Source organism: Microtus ochrogaster (genome assembly GCF_000317375.1).
Source record: "Microtus ochrogaster isolate Prairie Vole_2 chromosome 6 unlocalized genomic scaffold, MicOch1.0 chr6_random_2, whole genome shotgun sequence".
In the NCBI taxonomy this organism is placed as follows: domain Eukaryota; kingdom Metazoa; phylum Chordata; class Mammalia; order Rodentia; family Cricetidae; genus Microtus; species Microtus ochrogaster.
This window is the reverse complement of record NW_004949095.1, coordinates 10,630,936-10,650,680: the sequence shown is the minus strand read 5'-3', so window position 1 is coordinate 10,650,680 and position 19,745 is coordinate 10,630,936. Positions and strand designations below refer to the sequence as shown.

The window sequence follows — 19,745 nt, the reverse complement described above, 5'->3', positions numbered from 1 at the left end:
AAGAAGAAGAAGAAGAAGAAGAAGAAGAAGAAGAAGAAGAAGAAGAAGAAGAAGAAGAAGAAGAAGAAGAAGAAGAAGAAGAAGAAGAAGACACAGTGACACAGCGATGACTAGAAGCACAGCCCTGAGGAGGCAGAGACAATGGATCCCTGGAATTTGCTGGCCAGTCTGTTTGGCTCCATTAGTGAGCTCTAGTTTCAGTGTAAGGCGGTCTCAAATATAAGCTGAAGAGTAATTAAGGAAGACACCCAGTGCCAGCCTCCATCTCCACAAGCACATGCACACACATGCACTCATAAACACAGATATACATGTACCACACAGATATACAAAAGAACTACATGAAGATAAATTAAACTTTTGGTAATACTTACTGGTAACTTGTGCTCTGAGACTTTGGATTGGAGGATACTTCACCTAAGGAAGAAGAAAAAATGAATATTTAAAAAAAAGAAAGGTGAAATGGATACAGCAGCCCACAGGAAAAATACTTGACAAAAGAGAGTAGCTTTTTTTAACTTTTTTTTTTTTTTTTTTTTTTTTTTTGAGGATTTGACCCAGACTGGCTACACAGCTCTTGGTTTTCTACAGCTACGCATTTCTTCTGATAGGGAATGGCAATTCTGATCTATCATGCGAGAATCTGAAATCTGCCTGCCAAACTCTCTTTTGGTATACTATGTGGGTTCACAGGGCCCCAATCCTCCATTTAAATAGCAGCACTCATTAGAAAGTCCCTCAGAGAATCACTCTACCAGGGGCACAGACTCCCAGAACATATTAAGAGAAAGTTCTGGAAGTTTTTTGTCTGCTTTCTCTTCCACAGGAGTAAACACATCCTATTTTCAAGGGGCTAAACAACCTTCTCTAACCCTTAAAAGCGCAATATGTTTGCATGTAACCAGCTTATTTTATTTATATATTTATTAATTTATTTAGTGTGTGTACATGCATGTGTGTGTGCTACTGTGTGTGCATGCAAATGTGTGTGTGTGTGTGTGTGTGTGTGTGTGTGTGTGTGTGTGTGTGTACGTGTGTGTAGAGGTCTGAAGTCAACTTTCAGGAGTCAGTCTCATGTGAGTTCATCATATCAATCTCCAGTGCTTAGGCTCAGTAGCAACCACCAAGAACCCACTGAGCCACTTTGCCGAACCTTTTTTTAAAACATGTAGCCCTTTTTTTAAAACATGTAGCTTCTCATTAATTAGCTTTATGTATTGTGTGTGTGTGTGTGTGTGTGTGTGTGTGTGTGTGTGTGTGTGTGTACATGCCATGGCCCATGAGTGTATGTCAGAGGACAATTTTATAGAATCAATTCTCTCCTTCCAACTTAGTTTCAGGGGATCAAACTCCGGTTGTCATGTTGACGTCAGTGCGTTTACCCACTGAGCCATTCCACCAGCCAATTAGCTACTCAAAAGCCTTGAATCTTTCCGTTCTCTTCAACAACTTGAAAAACCTAACATGAGCCAAGTTGGCACATGAGAGTAAGAAGTAAAACAGTAAGGACAAGACGCTTGGAGATAAAAACACACAGGATTTGATAGCCATAAAGGCAAAGAAACTTAAATTGGAGCAAGGTTAAAGATCTATTAGTGAAGGAACATGGGGCAGAAACATCCCTGTGCACACTGAATAATTCCCAAAGAAGGCACCAAGAAACCAGGCTGTCTCTGGAAAAAATGATTAGAAGCCTGAGGTCAGGAAAAATAGGGACCCTTTTTTCAATATGGTGTATTCCCTACTAACAAAGAAAATAGAAAAAAAATGCTCACTGTTCCGGCCAGGAATAACAGCCACAAGGTTATTTTTGGCAGAATGTCCTCATAGAAGGCATGGGAGAAACTTGTTTTCATGCCCTGAGCAGTGGAATCCCTACTTCCCACTCTCCTGGCAGACTACTAGCCTCAGTCAAGAGGATTCCACTGGGGACTCCCACACACCAGGAGGAATCCCCTACTTCTCTTTTAAATATTATCCTGGGCCTTCCTGAACTAAAATCAACAGGCTGCGTAGGGAGGAAGGGCGGCTTTCCCGAGCCCTGCAATCCCTGGGCTGCAGAACAGCAGTGATGCAATGTGCTGAGCATGTGGAGGGAAGCAGACTTGGATAGAAATGGGAGTCTTGTTGGCCACCCCTTTCCGTGCTACTCCTTTGTGCTCTAGGAACTGTTCTAGAAGAAGACCTCCAAAAGACCCGTTACCCTCACCGCTATAATTCCCTAGACAAATGTTCCTGTGCTCTGGAGCTGGCTGGTACCAATACCCATTGTCAGAAGCAGTCTATCCAGAGGCCCAGGGCTCGACATAATGTGCAGTTCCTAGGTTTTGGTACTAGACAAGCAAGTAATGAGTAATCATAGATTAAGTATCACAAGGTCCCGAGGCATCAGATTGCTGTCTTTAAAAAAACCACAACACCGTGGGCATCCATTTCAAGACCAGCTTTTCATGGTATGTGTCTTTAAACTCCCTCAAACAACAATAACAGCAAATAAGCAACCAAGCAAGTAAAATAAAACTAGTCCATTGTGATAGCGCACACCTTTAATCCCAGCATGGGGGGCAAAGGCAGATGGAGTTTATCCTGGTCTCTCTATTGAGTTCCAGGTAACCAGAACTACACAATAAGACTGTGTCTCAAAACACAAAAGCAAAACTAAAGTGGCAACTCCGAGTTAACGAGTTACCTACAAATGAAGAGAGCAGGAAGTTTCCCAGTTCACAAACTGACTTCAATCTCTCTGATCTCAAAGTCCTTAGAGTTGATTTCTTCTCTTGTTTCTTCCTTTTTTTTTTTTTTATGGTGCTAGGCATTGAGCCCAGAAGCTTTCACATTCTAGAAGAGTGCTTCCCCAGTCCTACCACTGAGCCACACTTCTAGGCCTTCCAGAAACCTTTTGGTTGGTGTGTGACATTGTCTTGTCAACTTTGAACTCACTAGATACATGGTTTAATTATTTTGACTGACTTTGCAAAACACTTCTATAGTGTGTGTGTGTGTGTGTGTGTGTGTGTGTGTGTGTGTGTGTGTGTACAGATTTCTATCTTTTTGACGTCCTGATGTTGTAGGGCATCTTCTGAGACTGAGATACCAAGAGGCAGCCAGGAAAGCACATGTGACTTCCTCCACTGGTTTGATCTACTGCAGCCCTGAACATCCTGTTCCTTCTCCCAAAGGTCACACAGAGTGGAAATTTGCATATCCTCAGAAGTCTCTTAGAAACAACAATTTAGTGAATTCAGGTAGTCTTATGAAATGCAAAAACGTGGTCCTTCCTGCTCCCAGAACTTTCTGCTCTCATTGTGTACTCCTCATACTCAGCCCAGAGACAGTCATCCCTACCCTGGCCAAAGATACTCCCACACTGCCCAGAGACACTCCTACATTATCCAAAGATACTCCCATACTGCCCAGAGACATCCTATGTTATCCAGAGATGCTCCCACACTGCCCAGAGACATCCTACATTATCCAAATATACTCCCATACTGCCCAGAGACATCCTACATTATCCAGAGATACTCCCACACTGCCCAGAGACATCCTACGCAGCTCAGAGACATTCATCCACAGCTCCTAAGCCAGCATCATGCTTGGCCTGGCTGTAACCTTGTTCTCAAGCTTTACATAGACCTTTTGCATATTACGATTAAATCAACTCTTTTCTTTAATCCCCTTCCCCTTGAATGAAGAACCAGATAGGACAAGACAAAGAACAGATTGGTTGGCCTCAGATTTGATTCAAATTGTGGCTTTTTTTGGCTTTGCGAATTTGGAAAAGATACAAACCATTTCTCAACTTTTATACAAATGACTATAAGGCTTCATACTGCAACTGGAAGGCACCAAGAGCTAACAGTGTAGTTAAAGGAAAATAACATTAACCACCCAGCAGTTTGCCTGTCACAAATGCTCAGGAATCCCTGCTTATTCTCTTATCTATTTCCAGAATGTCTACCTATCAGCTTCTGCCCATCGGAATCACAAGCCCAGTCCCCAAACAAATCCTTGATGATTGACAGCTGTATCGCCATAACAAATATTTTAAGGCACTTTGTCCATACAAAAACTTACAGAAGCTGCAATAATAACTACCAATACTCGGATGCAACCAAAAGTTCTGGAAAAGATAAAAGTATGGAGCAGCCACAAGGTGACCATTATTTTCAGTGCTAACAGGAAGTGAGTCATCTGGCCATGAAAAGCTGTGGAGAAAACTTCACTTTGTATATCTGTGTAAAAGAACCATCAAAGAAGGCTCCACTCAGTGTGACTCCAGTTGTAAAACATTTTGGTTGAGGCAAATTTATACAGACTAAAAAATCTGGGGATGTCCAGGGTCAGGACCTGGGGTGGGGAACATTGAGCAGGGGCAACACAGGAGATGTTTGGGGATAGTAGAGTTATAATTAGGGAATATGTGTCATTATACATTAGTTAAAGCAAAGAATATAGAAAGTATAGTATCAAAGGTGAACCTTATAGTAAAACAAAATCACTCTTGACTGATAATATCTTCAATGACTATAAATCTCATTTCCCCTACTTAGAATATTTTGTTGTAACCTATAGAAAATTGCTTTCAGCCTGCTGATTTTCAGTTTCTTATCTGTAAAATAGGAATAGAAAAAGTATTGTCTCTGAAGGCTGGTGTTAAATTGATTGAGATTTTGTGTGTGAATGGTAAACATTTGACATGACATATTTAAGGGGTCAACAAATATCAGCTATTGTTCTGAAAACACAGAAAACAAGGCCAATGTCATTTTTATGATCTATTCTCCATAATACTGTATTTGATATATGAAAAAATGGAAGTATAAATTAAAGAATAAAACAAAACTACCAAAGTCCTTGAATCAAGTTCTCTCTGTATAACCCAGAAAGGAGCTGAGCCCAATGAGAAAGTGTTCCAGAAGCAATCCAAAGACATCTGGTCTACCCCCACATATTAAACACCATGACTGAATACCAAGAAGAACAAAAACCCACAGAGCATTTCCAGACACCAGGGAAACTAGGAGATATCAAAGAGCCAGAGGCTTTCCACACAATCACAGCTTGCAGAACAGCATTTCCTTACTCTGCAAAGTGTGAAGGTTTCTCATCACCTTCACAATTGAAGATCAAACTCCAGAATTATCCAGCACTGAGTACACTGGGGTTTATATGGGATTGTCTCAGAAGCACAAGAAAGGTACAGAAGAAGTCATCTTCGTGTTGAAGATAATGTCTCAGAGGAAGAAATTAAAACCATGGAAGTGAAGGGATTTGACTCCTGCCCCCAACTCCACTACAATTTTTATATCATCCCATGATTTTTTTTTCTTTTTCCCTTGCTTAGGTTGCTAGGGATTGAATTCAAGGTCTTGTCCATGTAAAGCAAATGCTCTATCACTGATCCATAACCTCTGTTCTTTCTTTCTCGCTTTTTTTCCTCTCTCTTTTTCTTTCTTTCTTCCTTCTTTTCTTTTTTTTTTAAAGAGAGGGTCTCACTAAGTTTCCCAGGCTGGCCTAGAACTTACTTTCTATCCCAGAATGTCCTTGAACTTTGAGCCTCCTGCCTCAGCCTCCTAACTGGAGACTGAAACCCTATGGCACCAGATCTGACATAAATTTTTCTGCATGAATGAACAGGAAATGAAGAAAAACTGCCTTGAAGATTGTATTATTATCCCATGCCTGTGTTCTTGTATCCACTTCAGCACCTGTACTGAAGAGAAAAGTTGCCTTCCAGCAGATTAGCAATAACTTTTTTGTGATGACACTCAGGGAAAACCCAGAACCCATGCTTTCTCCTTAGGTGTCAGATCTGCTACAGGTGAAGAAAATAAGAAGGAAGGAGACAGAGAAGGAGGGAGGAAGGGAGAGAGGGAGGGATAGGCAGGAAGAAAAGGAGCAAAGGAGGAAGGGAGGAAGGGAGGAAAAGAGGAAGGGAGGAAGGAAGAAAAAGCAAGTGTTCCCAGGGCTAACTCAGTACCTAGGTGGCAAGTACGAGGTATTTGACAACCGTCTATGTGATGTATAGATCGTTTCTGGGGACAGCTAATAACACCACAGGAAGTTAGTCTGGTGGTTCTTAAATTCGAAGATACATTAGAATCTCCTAGGAAATTTGTGAACAACAAAAGTAGAAGTGGTCAACTTATTCACAAAGCCCTAACTCAAAAGGTCTGGGTTGCCAGATGTGATGGAACATACCTTAAACAGCAGCAGAGAGGCAGAGGCAGGTAGATCTCTGGGAGTTCAAGGTCATCCTGATCTATATGGCAAATTCCTGGCAAGTTAAGGGGCTATATAGTGAGACCCTGTCTCAAAGAAAGAAATAAAAAGGGATTCACAGTTTGGAAATCACTAAATCGTCAACTTCTGAAGGCTGAAATCAAGAGAGAAGACTTTTAATAAGCACTGTGGTAGGTAGTGGGGGACTGGTGCTTAGGAAATGCTTGCTGTTCCCAGAGTTATTATCCAATAGTTGATGAATGATATGATTATCATATTATTTGATGGTTTGACTAAAAGCAGCAGCAAGTTATTAGGTATTGTTTGACATAATGAGATCAGCTTATATCCATTCTGAAAAAAGCATAATTTTGGTTTCCTCTATCCCTGGATAGAATTCCATACTATACATGTCCTTTGCCTTTAATCTCTCATCTGCCTTTAGGTTAAATTAAATAAGCCAGATTCAAAGAGAGAAATACTGCAAGTTCTCTAAATATGTGAAATCTATATTTATGTGTTTCTCATAAAAAAAGAAAAAGGGCTCGGGCAGTGGTGGCGCACACCTTTATTCCCAGCCAGCACATGGGAGGCAGAGGTAGGCAGATCTGTGAGTCTGAGGCCAGCCTGGTCTACAGAGTGAATTCCAGGACAGCCAGGGATACAAAAAGAAATAAGGAAGAAGAAAGAAAGAAAGAAAGAAAGAAAGAAAGAAAGAAAGAAAGAAGAGAGAAAGGGAGAAAGAGAGAGAGAGAAGCAAAGAAAGAAAGGAAAAGAAGCAAAGAAAGAAGGAAGGAAGAGTATAAAAGAGAGGAGAAAGAGAACATGAGACAGTAAAGGAAAATATATATATATATATATATATATATATATATGGATTGACTAAATATATATATATATATATATATATATATATATATATATATATGTCAGAAATTGGGACCATTTGGGAATAGGAAAAGGACCAGCAAGGGGTAGGAATGGCTAATGGTAAAGGTCAATGAGTGAGGTAAATGAGAACAAAGTATAATAATACAAATACATAAAAATTTTGCAGTGAAACATTTTACTTGTATGTTAGCTAAATACTTTATAACTAAATATTACTATATGATACCCATGATACTCAACTTTGTGAACACAAAGTTAGAACTTTCACACTATTTGGTTTTGACAAATTTGTATTCCATTCATAAAAGTAGTCTCTCTACACGAAACCTTTAGGAACTATCAACAAGCAACGCATTCCCCAGAGTTCCAGAAAATGCAAACAAAATTATCTCATGGTTTGGTAACACATGGAGAAAACACCTAGATCTAGCTTTTGAAAGAGCAAAGATTGAGATCAGCAGAAGATACTTTACTATGAACTGACAGAAACACCTCCAAATAAGGCCATTCTCTGCATAGTTAAGAAAAGGGGAAACAGAATTGAGAATTTCTGACAGAGCCATGCACTGAGATAATCTTGTTGAATCCATCACCTTTTTCTCCCCTGCTTGAAATCACCCTATGACACATAACAATTGCCTGTAGTTAGAAATAGGAAAATGAGAACCAAAGCTGTTTGGGGCTGGTTAAGGATTAAAAGGTACTTAGTTCAGACTTACAGTACTCACTCTTCCCTTTGTTCCATGATACCTTAAAAATAGTTCATGAAAAAAGCATTTATCTGGCGTACAAAACTGATTTAAACTGTTTTAACTATTACTAAATAAGATTAAAATTTCAAATTTGGGGATAACGGTCAAAATACTCAGATTTAAAAATACCCTGAAATTCTCCAAAAGTAACTCCTCAGACAGACAACCCTGTAGGTTTTCAATGTAGATCCCAAGGACAGCACCATCAAGTGGGCTCTGACTGGGTGTACCTATCCGAGAAGGGGATACAAGCCCACAGACAAGCTCAAGCGGGAGCGTGGAGGAGTTGGAATTACATAATTTCTTGGCATGTTCAGTAACATAGATGAAAGAATTCAATGCATGAGCCTTCTCCAGCTGCTCATCCCCCATCCCCAGGAAGGTGACAATGTCTGAAGAGATCATCTTTGGAGAGCATGAGCTTCTGATTCTGACTCAGTGGGATATGACATAATGCTGTTGACCTTATACTCATCTGGCATTTTTCTGGAAGAGTGGTAACTGTGCCAGGAGCAAATGTTACTCATCCAATATGAAACCAGGAAGTAGGCTCTGCAGTCATATTTGGAGCTTGCTATTCCTCACTCAATATCAGGGCACAATGTAAAATTCTTGAGGGGGCACATGAATGACCTGTGAGTCACTTAAGGAGACTGGGAAATCTGAGACAATTAATGCCCATGCCACCTCCACTGTGACAGAGTTGCTGTCCCACCTTGAACTTCCACCATGGGAGGAGATCTGAGAAGTCGTGAAAGCACAGCCTAGTAAGTTCTTAGGCTGCTACTCAAAAAAGAAAAGTGGGATTTTTCACACTTCCATACTACGGTGGACTTGGAGAGTAGAATTCCCAGCTTGAGAGTTAGTATGTATTTCATGGAAGCAGCCCGCTGCAAAAAGTGAGCTCTGCTTCTGATCAAAAGAACTCAGAACCTCATTTAGTGAAACAACTGGGAAGAGGAGCAGGCAAAATCTTGGCCAAGAAATCTTCAGTATTCATAAAAACTTATCCCTAAAGTTACATTCTCTTAGAGACAGAGGTGTGGCTTTGTAAACCTTGCTTTGAAAAGTTTGTAGAACTTTTTGTGAACATGAATTCTCTCCCCCGAAAAATCTTCTTCATGTTCACCCTGAATCCACTGACAGTCTTAACCCAGCTTTGCCTTCCTCCTGACTGCACAGCCTGCTGTAAACCTAGTGGTCTCCTCTTTTAACCATCCCCAGTCCTGTCATCAACTGCTTAGTGCCGGCTGCATGTAACTCCCTAGAGGAACTCACCACTCTCTGTCCCAGAGAACAAGGACTGGGGTTTCATTATCTCTGATTCCTAACAGTAATCTCAGATATTCAACCAAACAACAAAAACAGCCAAAAGTATGCATGTGACCCGAATATTAAAATACATGAAGAAGTCTGTAACTGAGCTAACAAACTAATTCTTTGTATCCTCAAAGGCAAGATATTCTTGTAGTAAGATTTCCCACTACAGATTAGCTGGGGGATTCTTCACATAACACTGATAGAGGGATTACCAAAACGTGTCTCTCTTCCTTCCCCCTCAGTGACTGAGAAAGTCTCCACTAAAATATTCTTGCACTAATTTAGCACCTAAGCACCTGTAAGAGCGCATTTCCAATGCCCCCACTGCATCAGCACACTTCCTGCCAGGCCTCAAATATGACATTCTGTAATTAAATTTGCTGAGATGCTCACTTCATCTTTCAGACCAGGCTGGACCTAGGCCAGCAACTGTGTGGTCACATAAAAGATGACAGTGTCTCTTGTAACACTGTCCATTGCCCACGATTGTTGGAATTGTCCTGGATATCTGTGAATATAAGGAAAGCAGCAAAAGCCCTGCCATTGATATCTTCTACTGGGAATCACCCATTTCTTCATACTATATAAGAAGGGATCACTGCTTACAAAGGCAACCTAGTAGAGTGGGCTGGGCATCAGTCTGGCAGTAGGGATTTCCTGGTTTCTGTACTGAGTCTAGAACAAATCCTTTCCCTTTCTGGCCTTTTAATATCCTCATCTCTATGTCCAACCTCAAACAAAATGACTGCACTGCAGAGTCTCCTGACAGCTCCATTGCAGAAGTTCATCAAGTCATCTCACAGAATCCCAAAGACTCGTCTCCAAACAGTGTGTCACAAGACCTTCTGGACCACAGATCGTAACACAGACCCTGCGGACTTAAGAGAAGCTGCAATCCCCTTCCTGCTGAGAAAATTCCCACTGGTAAGTAATGAACAGTCAGGGGCAGGGCATACCTAGTGCAGTGAGCTGCCGAGATTCATCAGCACAAAGCTGAACTCGGCATGTGCTCTGGGGGAAAATGAGGCTGGCAAAGATAAATAGTGAAGGATAAAATCCCGAGATTATAGCAGCAGGAGACTGGTGACGTGGAGACTGATGAGAACGCCATTTGAAACTAATGCTTTTCAACTAATTAGCAGAAGAGAGACCAACTGCCGAACGCCAAAGGAAAGGATTCTCACTTTTTAAATATCAACTGGAAAGAAAAGCAGGTGTAGCCTCCTGCAAAATTCCTTACTGCCCTGCTTGGCTAAGGGGTGCCTGTCTTACGCCCCACTGTCCTCATTTAACTGCCTTCTTTTCCACTGGGTAACAAACTATCAGAACAAGGAGAACTGCGTTTTTCTTGGTCACCATTGAGTAAGTGCCTGGTGGAAACCAATGCCCGGTGATCACTAATTTAATAAGTAAAGCTTGCCTGAAGATTAGAGAGTAAGACAGCCATACTGGTCAGCCTTATAGATCAGACAGTGGTAACACACACCTCTAATCCCAGTAGCCACGCTAGTTGCCATAGAAACCGGGCGGTAACAGTGCATGCATGCCTTTAATTCCAGCCCCAGAGAGAATTATAAAACGGGAAGAAACAGCTCTCAGACACAGTCTCATTCTGAGATTTCTGGAGGCAGGATCACAGTTTTCAGACTGAGATAGAGGTAAGAACCAGTGGCTTGCTGTTTTGCTTTTCTGACCTTCAGATTGAAACCCCAATTTCTGTCTCTGAGTTTTTATAAATCATACCTCAAGTTTTAGTGGGTTGAACAGCATGCCCTTCAAATGCAAGTCTGCCTAAAACTCAGAATGTGTCCTTATTTGGAAATAGATATAAATAAAGTTGTTACAGATATAAGTAGCCAAAATGACATCAACGGCATTAGGGTAGGTCCTAAATCTAACATGACTGATTCTCTTCAAAGAAAGAGAGAGGTTCCCCCAAAACAAGAAGGCAGCCATGTGAAGGGCAGAGGTTGGTGTGAAACCAAAGAACCTGAAGGACCTTTGGCAACCATCCAAAGTGAGAAGGAAGTAAGGAAGGATGCCTGCCTAGAGCCTTTAGCGAGAGCATGACCTTTCCAGCATCTCCAGCCTTCAGGACTGTGAGAACCAAGTCCTGTCAATTATAGCCACCCAGTTTGTGATACCGAACTGCGGACGCCCCCAGAAAACCACTGAGCAGTTGAATGTGCATTTGTAGGTAGTGTAGAAATCACAGACATATCATCACATTAATTACTTGACTTGGTGTTTTATAGGCACTAAACACATGTTGTACAATTTATTTTATGATGCAGCAAGGCCTTATTTTCCTCCCTTGCTGATAATGCTGATGTTCCTTTATACTTTCTAATATTAACTGTCACTATTAAAACCTTTGTCTGTCTACTTATCTGGATTCCAGGGTCCTGCTGTTGATGCCTGCGGGGAAGCCCTGCCCTCAATGTCTGTCACTTAAACACACCAGAGTCCTCAATATGTTTTCCACCAACACAATGCTATACTTTGTAATTAAGACTTTTATCCATAATATTTATTAAACAATGTGAAAATAATTAATTTGAAAGTCTCTTTTTCTATCTTAGTTAGTGGGCATACTTAAAAATGTTATTAAGAGCCAGGTGGTGGCGGCACATGCCTTTAATCCTGGCACTCTGGAGGCAGAGGAAGCCTGGTTTATAGATCCAAATCTACACAAGGAAACCTTGTCTCAAAAAAAAAAAAAACTAGAAATTGTTATCAAAGGCAAAATTGTACAACTTGACGCACCTATGGGACATCTCAGATGAAAGATCTAAAAAGAAACCAATCACTCGAGTCATTTCAGTGTTTCCAATGTTGTGAGCCAGACCGCATAATCTGCTGCTGCTCAACAGCCAAGTCTCTGGAGAATTGGAAAACTAGAATGAACCTCAACAAAAACTGAAATAGCATGGTACATGTATTGTAATCCTGTAACTCTATATTTTTTTCAAAAAATATTGACTTATTTATTTATATGTATGTGCTGCCTGAGTTTTTGTGCACCATGTATGCGCATGTGCCCACAAAGGCCAGACGAAGGTGTCAGATCCCCTGAAACTGAAATCCCAGGTGGCTATGAGCCACTTGGTATGGGTGCCAGGAACCAGATGAAGTCCTCAGAATAGCACTAAGCACACTTATCCACTAAGCCATCTCTCCAACCCTGAATTTCAGACTTCTGAACCACATTTAACCAGACCCTGAACATAATAACACTTCACAGCTTCATAAATTCCCCATTCTGTCTGCTTTTATTCTCTACTACAGCCATAAACAATTCTTAATTAGAACTCTACATTTAAAAAAAGAAAGAAAACAGAACTCTTTCCAAGGTGAATTTTTTAATTTCCAAGCAGAAATCAAGTCTGTGAAGCTATAATTAATCTTACCATGGTATGCTTGCTGAGTTATGGGTTGTAGTTGAATGCAGTTGAATGTCTGTGTTGACATCCACACACACCCACTACAAAGTAAATGATCATGCAGCAGTGTGGTTATGTAAATATGCCCACGAATAGCAGTAATAATCTTGGAATTTATAAAGCTTGGTTCTCAAATGGTTGATCCTCCCAACCAAGTTCCAGTTTCAAAAGTCTTAAACTGACATGCAGGGAATTGGCTCAGGGTCATGAAGCTAAAAGCCTGGAACAAGCCAGACATCAGGTTCCTGGTTCACTGGATACTCCGTTATACTTCAACGCCTTTGCCCGATGTCTAAGGTGATCTTCTGTGTTTCTGTACAAGGAAGTATTTTTGCTTCTTCATTTAGAAAGCATCAAAACTAGCAAAGCACAGGATGTTAGAGAGTCCAGTTTCAAACTAACTCTTCTGTCTAGTTCATCAATGGTGATGGAGAGACGTGTGCTACATCGCAGCCTGGGGTTTCGCTGTCATCATTTTCTTTTTACCCGTTAAGTCATAATAACACTGCGGTGGCTCCTCTGACTCACATGATCACAAAGGATTAGTGCTCATTTTCCATAAGCACAAAACCCCTGAAATGGGAAGAAAGTGGCATGCTCTTTGAGAATGCAGAGCACAGAGGTCATTGTTACCAAAATGAAAAGAAGACGCAAGGCAGGGTTGCCAGCCCCTTGGCAAGCCTGGGTCTTCAATGCTAGTAGTTGTGGGCAATGGTCAACAAAGATAAGGTAGGGAAACCATATCCATAGGCCGGCATGTGTTTGTGTCTCTATGTGTATTTGTGGGTGACACGTTTCAGCCCATTCCCATTCGCATCTTCTCTCCTAATTTGAAGACGTGGGTCAGAACATACATGTACCTAAATTGCTTGTTTAGAAAATACCGTCACTATAAGAACAAAAATAATATTTCCCAATAATGTTCCTCCTCGTCTATGTGATTCCTGGGAAGAGGGTTTTATCTTAGATCAGCAGAAGTTACTAAATTAATTTGGTTATAAAGGAGAGCAGGCTGCCTTTAAGATGTTAGGGGATGGTTAGTTTTACTGTGGTGCCCCCTAGTGCCAGGGAAGAATAGGTTAGTTTCTGTATTGCCAGTTTTTAGATCCCATGCCCAGAAGGAAAATGTGAAGAATCATCAGTGTTCGTAACTGCCCCCGCTGGCATAAAATAGAAGAAATCAAGCTTTCCAACACGATTTACAAGATCCTGTGCCATCCATGCCTGCCTAGATCTTCAGCTTCATCTCCTCCCTCCACTCTCTATGAACACTCAAGGTCAGCCGTGCTGAATGATTTGCTAGTGTGCCTCCCTCCCCCATCGCTCCTGTCTGTGTGGGAAATTCCACTCTTCTCTCAAACATCAGTTGAATTATTTAATCTCTTGCTTCAGCTCTCCCGACTCCCCTCATACATACTCAGACATCTTGGGCAAGCCTTCATCCTCCTGTCCTGTCCTCTCCTCTCCTCTCCTCTTGCCCCTTGAGCAAGTTTCCACATGTCTGCTGCCTTTTTGCCTCACCTTAAATCTGACCATTAATCCAAAGAGCTTAAAACAGAAACAAACTCTTGTCAATGCAGTTACCCTATACTTCCAATAGTATCCTATATAAAAAAGGCACTTAGAACGAAGGTAAGGATGCCCCAGCTGATAAAAAGAAGTCTAGTATAGGAGTCAAATTTGCCTAGTTAATTAAGTACATAGCTGATCGTGAGCAATTTACCTACCTTCTTTGGCCTCTATTTTTTGTTTTTATAAAAGACTAGCTAATACCTCCTCAAAAACTCAGAGTCTTTGGGCCATTTCATTAATACCCACTATCAGAGCCTCAAATTCTTCATGATAAATTAATTCAACACTGCAAATGTTCTTTTTTTAATTCTCAATGAGTTGCTCAGGAAAAGCAAATTTTACTTGCATTTGAAGTTATTTTATATATATATGTTGAATAATTTCTAAGAAAAAGACATGTTTGATTACATGTAGTCATTTAAATTAAGCTAATTCTAGACAAAAAGTTAAGGCAAATTCCTCTTTCAGTATTTAACAATACAAAAATAAATTGTTGAAGTTATGAAATGAAACATCACCAGAAACTGAATTCTAATTTTGGCTCTTTTTGAGACAAACCACTTCTGCTTTTCCCAGCAGATAAAAAGCAACAAGAAGGTGGGATTTGTTAAGGAAAAAGTCCTTAACTCTGAAAAAAAAAAGGTCACAATAAAGGTGACACAGAGCTTGGAAGACTTCAACAGCCCCGGAACACACAAATATAATTTACAAAAGTGTCTCACAGGCTGGGGAGATAGTTCAGATGATATGGCCATTTGCCTAGAAAACATGAGCAACAAAATTCAATCCCCAGAACTCACATAAAAATGCCAGGCATAATAGTGTGTGCTTGTAATTCTAGTTCTGGGAAGGTGGAGACAGGAAGATGTTTGGGTTCCACTTGCAAGACAGTCTAGCCTAACTGGTGCACTCCAGACCAATGAGAGATGTCGTCACAGAGAGGAGGAGGCACTTCTGAAGATGACATTCAAGTTCGTTCTATGGCCTCCACATGCCACTGCCGATACACATACAGCCTTGTACACCAAAGCAAGCACGCACTCATAAACCCATACATATACACCCCCACAAACACTACAATAAAAATAATAAAGATAAAAGGCTTCTCACCCCCTAGACCAGTTTTCCTTCTGCTATTGCTTCCTAGTTAAAGTTCCAGATAAGACCGAAGCCTGGCACTTTACAGAGCACCTCATGGCAACGCCCAGTGTGTAGGGCCAGCGACCGCAGCCTTTGGTTTTAGAATTCAAGCCACTGATATTCTAGAGTCTTCGTGTCCTTCCTCATTCTAAATGGGGTATTTTATGAACTCAGAATAGGTTATTTACGTAACTACAGAGAGCATAAATTAGAAAGAAAGTGTGTGCAGGAAAATAGGATTTCTTCCAAGCTAGTCTTAAAAGCCAAGAAAGCTGTGCATTTGGGCACAGAAATGTGCAAACACACCTTTTCTGTTCCTTCAGCGCTCGGCCTATTCTTTGAAATGCCATGTTCATTATCTGCTGGGCTGAAAGAGACCTCCGTGTCCATCTCATACAGTCACCTACTCTTACCAAAGAGAAACCCAAGACCCAAAGGAGAAAGTGAACTAACCGCACGAGATGTACGTCAGGACTGTCCTTTTTTTTTTTTTTTTTGTGGTGGATATGGGGGGAGTACATTCCAAAGACAAAAACTGCTTTTCATATATGTGAATGATATTTAACCCAGTAATTATTATTACTAAATAAACTTGAAAGAAAATTTGACAGCCAGAGAAAGTTAAAAAGCTGTTACTTCAGAATCTTGAATGTAGATAATAAGGCTTAAAAGCAAAGCTAAGAAATAAGGGGGAGAGACAGGATTTTTTCAAAATACTTTGCTCTCACAACAGAAAAAAAAAAAAAGGCAGTTTTCCTGGTATATAATACGCTTTGCAATTCAGTTTCCCCTGACACAGCACTACAACATATGTCTCCCAGGAGAGCTTTAATTGCATCATCCCCACCACCTGATCCACCCGCAACCACAACACCAAACATTAGTGTTCTCAAGTGTTATGGGCCCCTTTGTCAGAGATATTATCTTTCCCCTCTCATCTCTCCTCCATCAATACAGTCTGACCAAGTTCCAGGGCAAACACATTCAACCTATCCAAGCTCTCCTCCCCTTAGTAAGTGAGACTAAAAAGAATGATTCATAGCATTGCCCAGGTCCTACAGCGGTGTAAACGTTCTAGATAACTAAGGCCCCAGATCATCTCTATCAAGAGCAATCAGGCTGCTTATTTCATGAGCAGACAGCTTCAATGTTCGATGTACCTCTCCTAACTTCTGATTCTACTTCTGAGCCAAGACCCCAGAAAACAAATTTTCTCCTAGACTGCAGTTTAACTTAAGGCCCTAGAGATGTGGCTTTTGTTTGATTCCCTACCTCTGCTATAGAGATGCTGGTGACTTGAAGAAAGAACCCCTATTCTTTCCATGCCCTGGGGGGCACTGAATACAGAGGCCCCAGGCACCAGCCCTTTATGCCTCTTTCACTTTTTGCTCTTTCTTGTTCTTCCCTGATGCCCCTGTGTACCTGGTTACCCTAGATTGGGGCCTTGTATCCTGTCTTCATCATCCCACAGAGTAAGGAAACACACAACCCTGAGGTTATAATGGCCCAAGACTCCCTGACCTATTCAATGCACTCAGCTGGTCTATTTTTGGTTACTCTGTTTGCTTTCTTCTGAAAAGAACCTAATTCCGGTCTGTATCTTAGGCATCCTACCACGAACACAGTACTCTACCCTGGTGCCTTCTCCCCAGAGTGACTCCTTGTCATCCGGAGTCCTGTGTGGAGTGGAAGAAAGAAAACGGCGGTACTCTAACTGGTAAAGCAGACTTGAACATACACTTTCTAATTTATGCTCTCTGAGGTTGTTTAAATAACCTTTTCTGAGTTCATAAAATGCCCCATTTAGAACAAAGAAAGACATGCCAGCTACATTTCTGGAGTTTGTAGGCACAAGTGGCAAGCACCCGACACGGTTCAGCAGTCGTGAACACATACACTCCCACTAGCTTCTATATACTGAAAACCCCACTTCCTGTAAACAAAGACAAGCCCAGGCATTTGCCTGGACTCTTCATCATATCCTGGTTTAATCTGAGGTAGCTGTACCTCTGACATGTCCATTAAAAATAAGTTCCATTTTGCCTGTCATCTATCACGGAAAGATTTCCTGAGATAAAGCAAACACTGAGGAAATAATTATGATGCCAGATCCAACAGAAGGTTCAGGGAGACTACAGTTACCTTCTACAATGAAGAACATTTAAAAAAAAAAAAACACAAACACAAAAAAAAAAAGCACACGCACAAAAAAAAAAATGAAAGAAAAAGAACAAAAGACAAAAAAAAAAAATGTTTTAAAAAAAAAAACAAAAACAAAAAAAAAAAAAAACAAACCTCTGGGGTTTTAAAGTGGTTATCAAAAAACAAGCGGCTATGAGATGAAGTTATATGAGCACACACACCAACAGATGTGCACACACATGTTGCAGCCCTTCAGATAAAAAGCCATTGATTGGAAAGGGTTGAATATTGACACCTTCAGGGTTATCAAAAAATCAGGTCCCTTGAATATCGGTAGATGCATATGATAGGATCTGTTACTGATCTCTTTTTTGTATTGATTCCTTAAATGGATAGTTGTTCCCAGAATGGATAGGCAAAGCAGTGACCCAAAGCTTCAGGGTGACAGCTCACCAAGACACATTCGGATTTTTGCATTACAAAGAAAATGACAAAAAAAAACTAATCTAAAAGCAGGGCTTCTCTGCCCTTCAGCCTGCCCTGCCTCTGCACCTGTTGAGCTAAGAAGGGAAGGAAACGCCAAAGGGCATCTGACCACACATTACAATCACCTGGTGGCAATGGCAGGGCCCTCACCAGTTTTAACATTCGATTATTTCCAGGAAACTGCAGCTGTTGTAACTGCCATTCACCAAGAGTTGGAGAAGAAGCAACACCCAGTGATGTATCTTACCGGAGCAGGATAGAGATGCAGGCAAATGTAGACCAGGCACAGGAGCAGCCCCACTCCCTGAATCCCAGAGACCACCTTCGATAGCTTCTTCCACTTGAACCTTGGCCTTGATCCACTTTCCAGATTCTCATTCAGGGGCTGAACCCCTTCCATCTTCACAGTCTGTGTGCAGAAACGATGCAGATATGGGGAAGGGGAACCTGGGGAAGACTGATCTTTACCACAGAGAAGATAAGGGCACAGCCAAGCCTGCAGGTCAGAAGATAGACAAAGGTCCCAGAACCTGAGACAACAGGCAATTGAAGGAGTGAGGCAGACTCTCTCAGTTTTAACTCTGCAGCTTTTGCAGGCGGGGGAACTTCTATGTGACTAATCTGAATTTCCCCTTTACTTTCTTTCTTTTTTTTTTCCCTCTGGGCTAACAGGGAGTTGTTTTTGTGGCATTCCAGTTATGAATCGAGTGACTTCGAGATGATAGTCACAAACATGTGCTATTAGGGTTTTTATTGTAGTTTTTTATTGCACCAGTAAAGATAGATAAAGATCATCTTTTTGTTCTTTTACCCCCCTCCCTTCTTTTTTAAGCACAGCTTCTTTATCAATCCCTCAAGATGTCTTAAACCACAGAAGAGATTTGAGGAAATTGTTGCCCTGACATCCTTGTCTGTATTATGCAATTAATCTCCCAGCCCTTTTTACGGACCCTAAAATAAAACCCTTGCAACTTGCACTTGAGATGAAAAGGACAAAGAGGAGCATAGGATGGTGGATTATGCAGACAGGCATAAAGGTGAGGTCTTTGCGTTAAACCAAATAAATTAGTATTTATTGAACAATTGCTATGTGTCAGACACTGTGTTAAATGACCTTGCAACCATCATATTTATTCATTTCAGGGAAACTCAGTAAGCACATAATTATTTTCTTACTATCAGAAAAGATACAGAAGAAAATTCTGCCCTCGCCCCTACTTAACTTTTTATTTTCCCCACACATAATCTCTGTATGAGCCATTCGAGTTACCTTTGAGTGTTGCTCTTTTCTTCCAAGTGCTGGTTGGACTCAAAACCCGCTAAGTAAGAATATCTTCCCAGGGCTGGAGAGATGACTCAGCGGTTAAGCTCTTCCTAAGGACTGGGGTTCAAATCCCTGCTCTTACATGGTGCCTCACAAGCCATCTGTAATTCTACTTCTAGAGGATCTGACTCCCTTTTCTGACCCTTGTGGGCACCAGGGATGCAAGTGATACACCTGCATGCAGACAGAATATCCATATATGAAAAACGAAAACAAAAAACCTTTACGAATATACCCTTCCAATAAACATTGGTCACCTTTTCTCACTGGCATGCACTTGGAACTAAATAAATGTGAAATAATAATGTCAGGTCCAAAATGGTAAAATATTTGCTGAATACGTGATATCAAGTCCATGCTATGTAAGATAGTGAAGGGATGCTAGACATTATTCTCTCTCTACTTATCTCTATGGGAAAGTATGTCTTATGGTTTCTCATGGAGCCTTCA

The 19,745-nt window shown here is 41.0% G+C and overlaps 1 protein-coding gene across 1 annotated transcript in view; it reads right to left on the bottom strand.

Annotated features, from left to right (window-relative positions):
* The window catches only part of Tnfsf4 (TNF superfamily member 4), a 20,678-nt gene extending 2,307 nt beyond the window's left edge, over positions 1–18,371 (bottom strand). The window contains exons 1-2 of the mRNA XM_005363954.2: positions 18,219–18,371; positions 375–417 (exon numbers count right to left, since the gene is read on the bottom strand). Of these exons, the coding sequence (XP_005364011.2) occupies positions 375–417; positions 18,219–18,371 (196 nt within the window). The remainder of the gene's footprint in view (positions 1–374; positions 418–18,218) is intronic.
* Between the last annotated feature and the right edge of the window lie 1,374 nt (positions 18,372–19,745).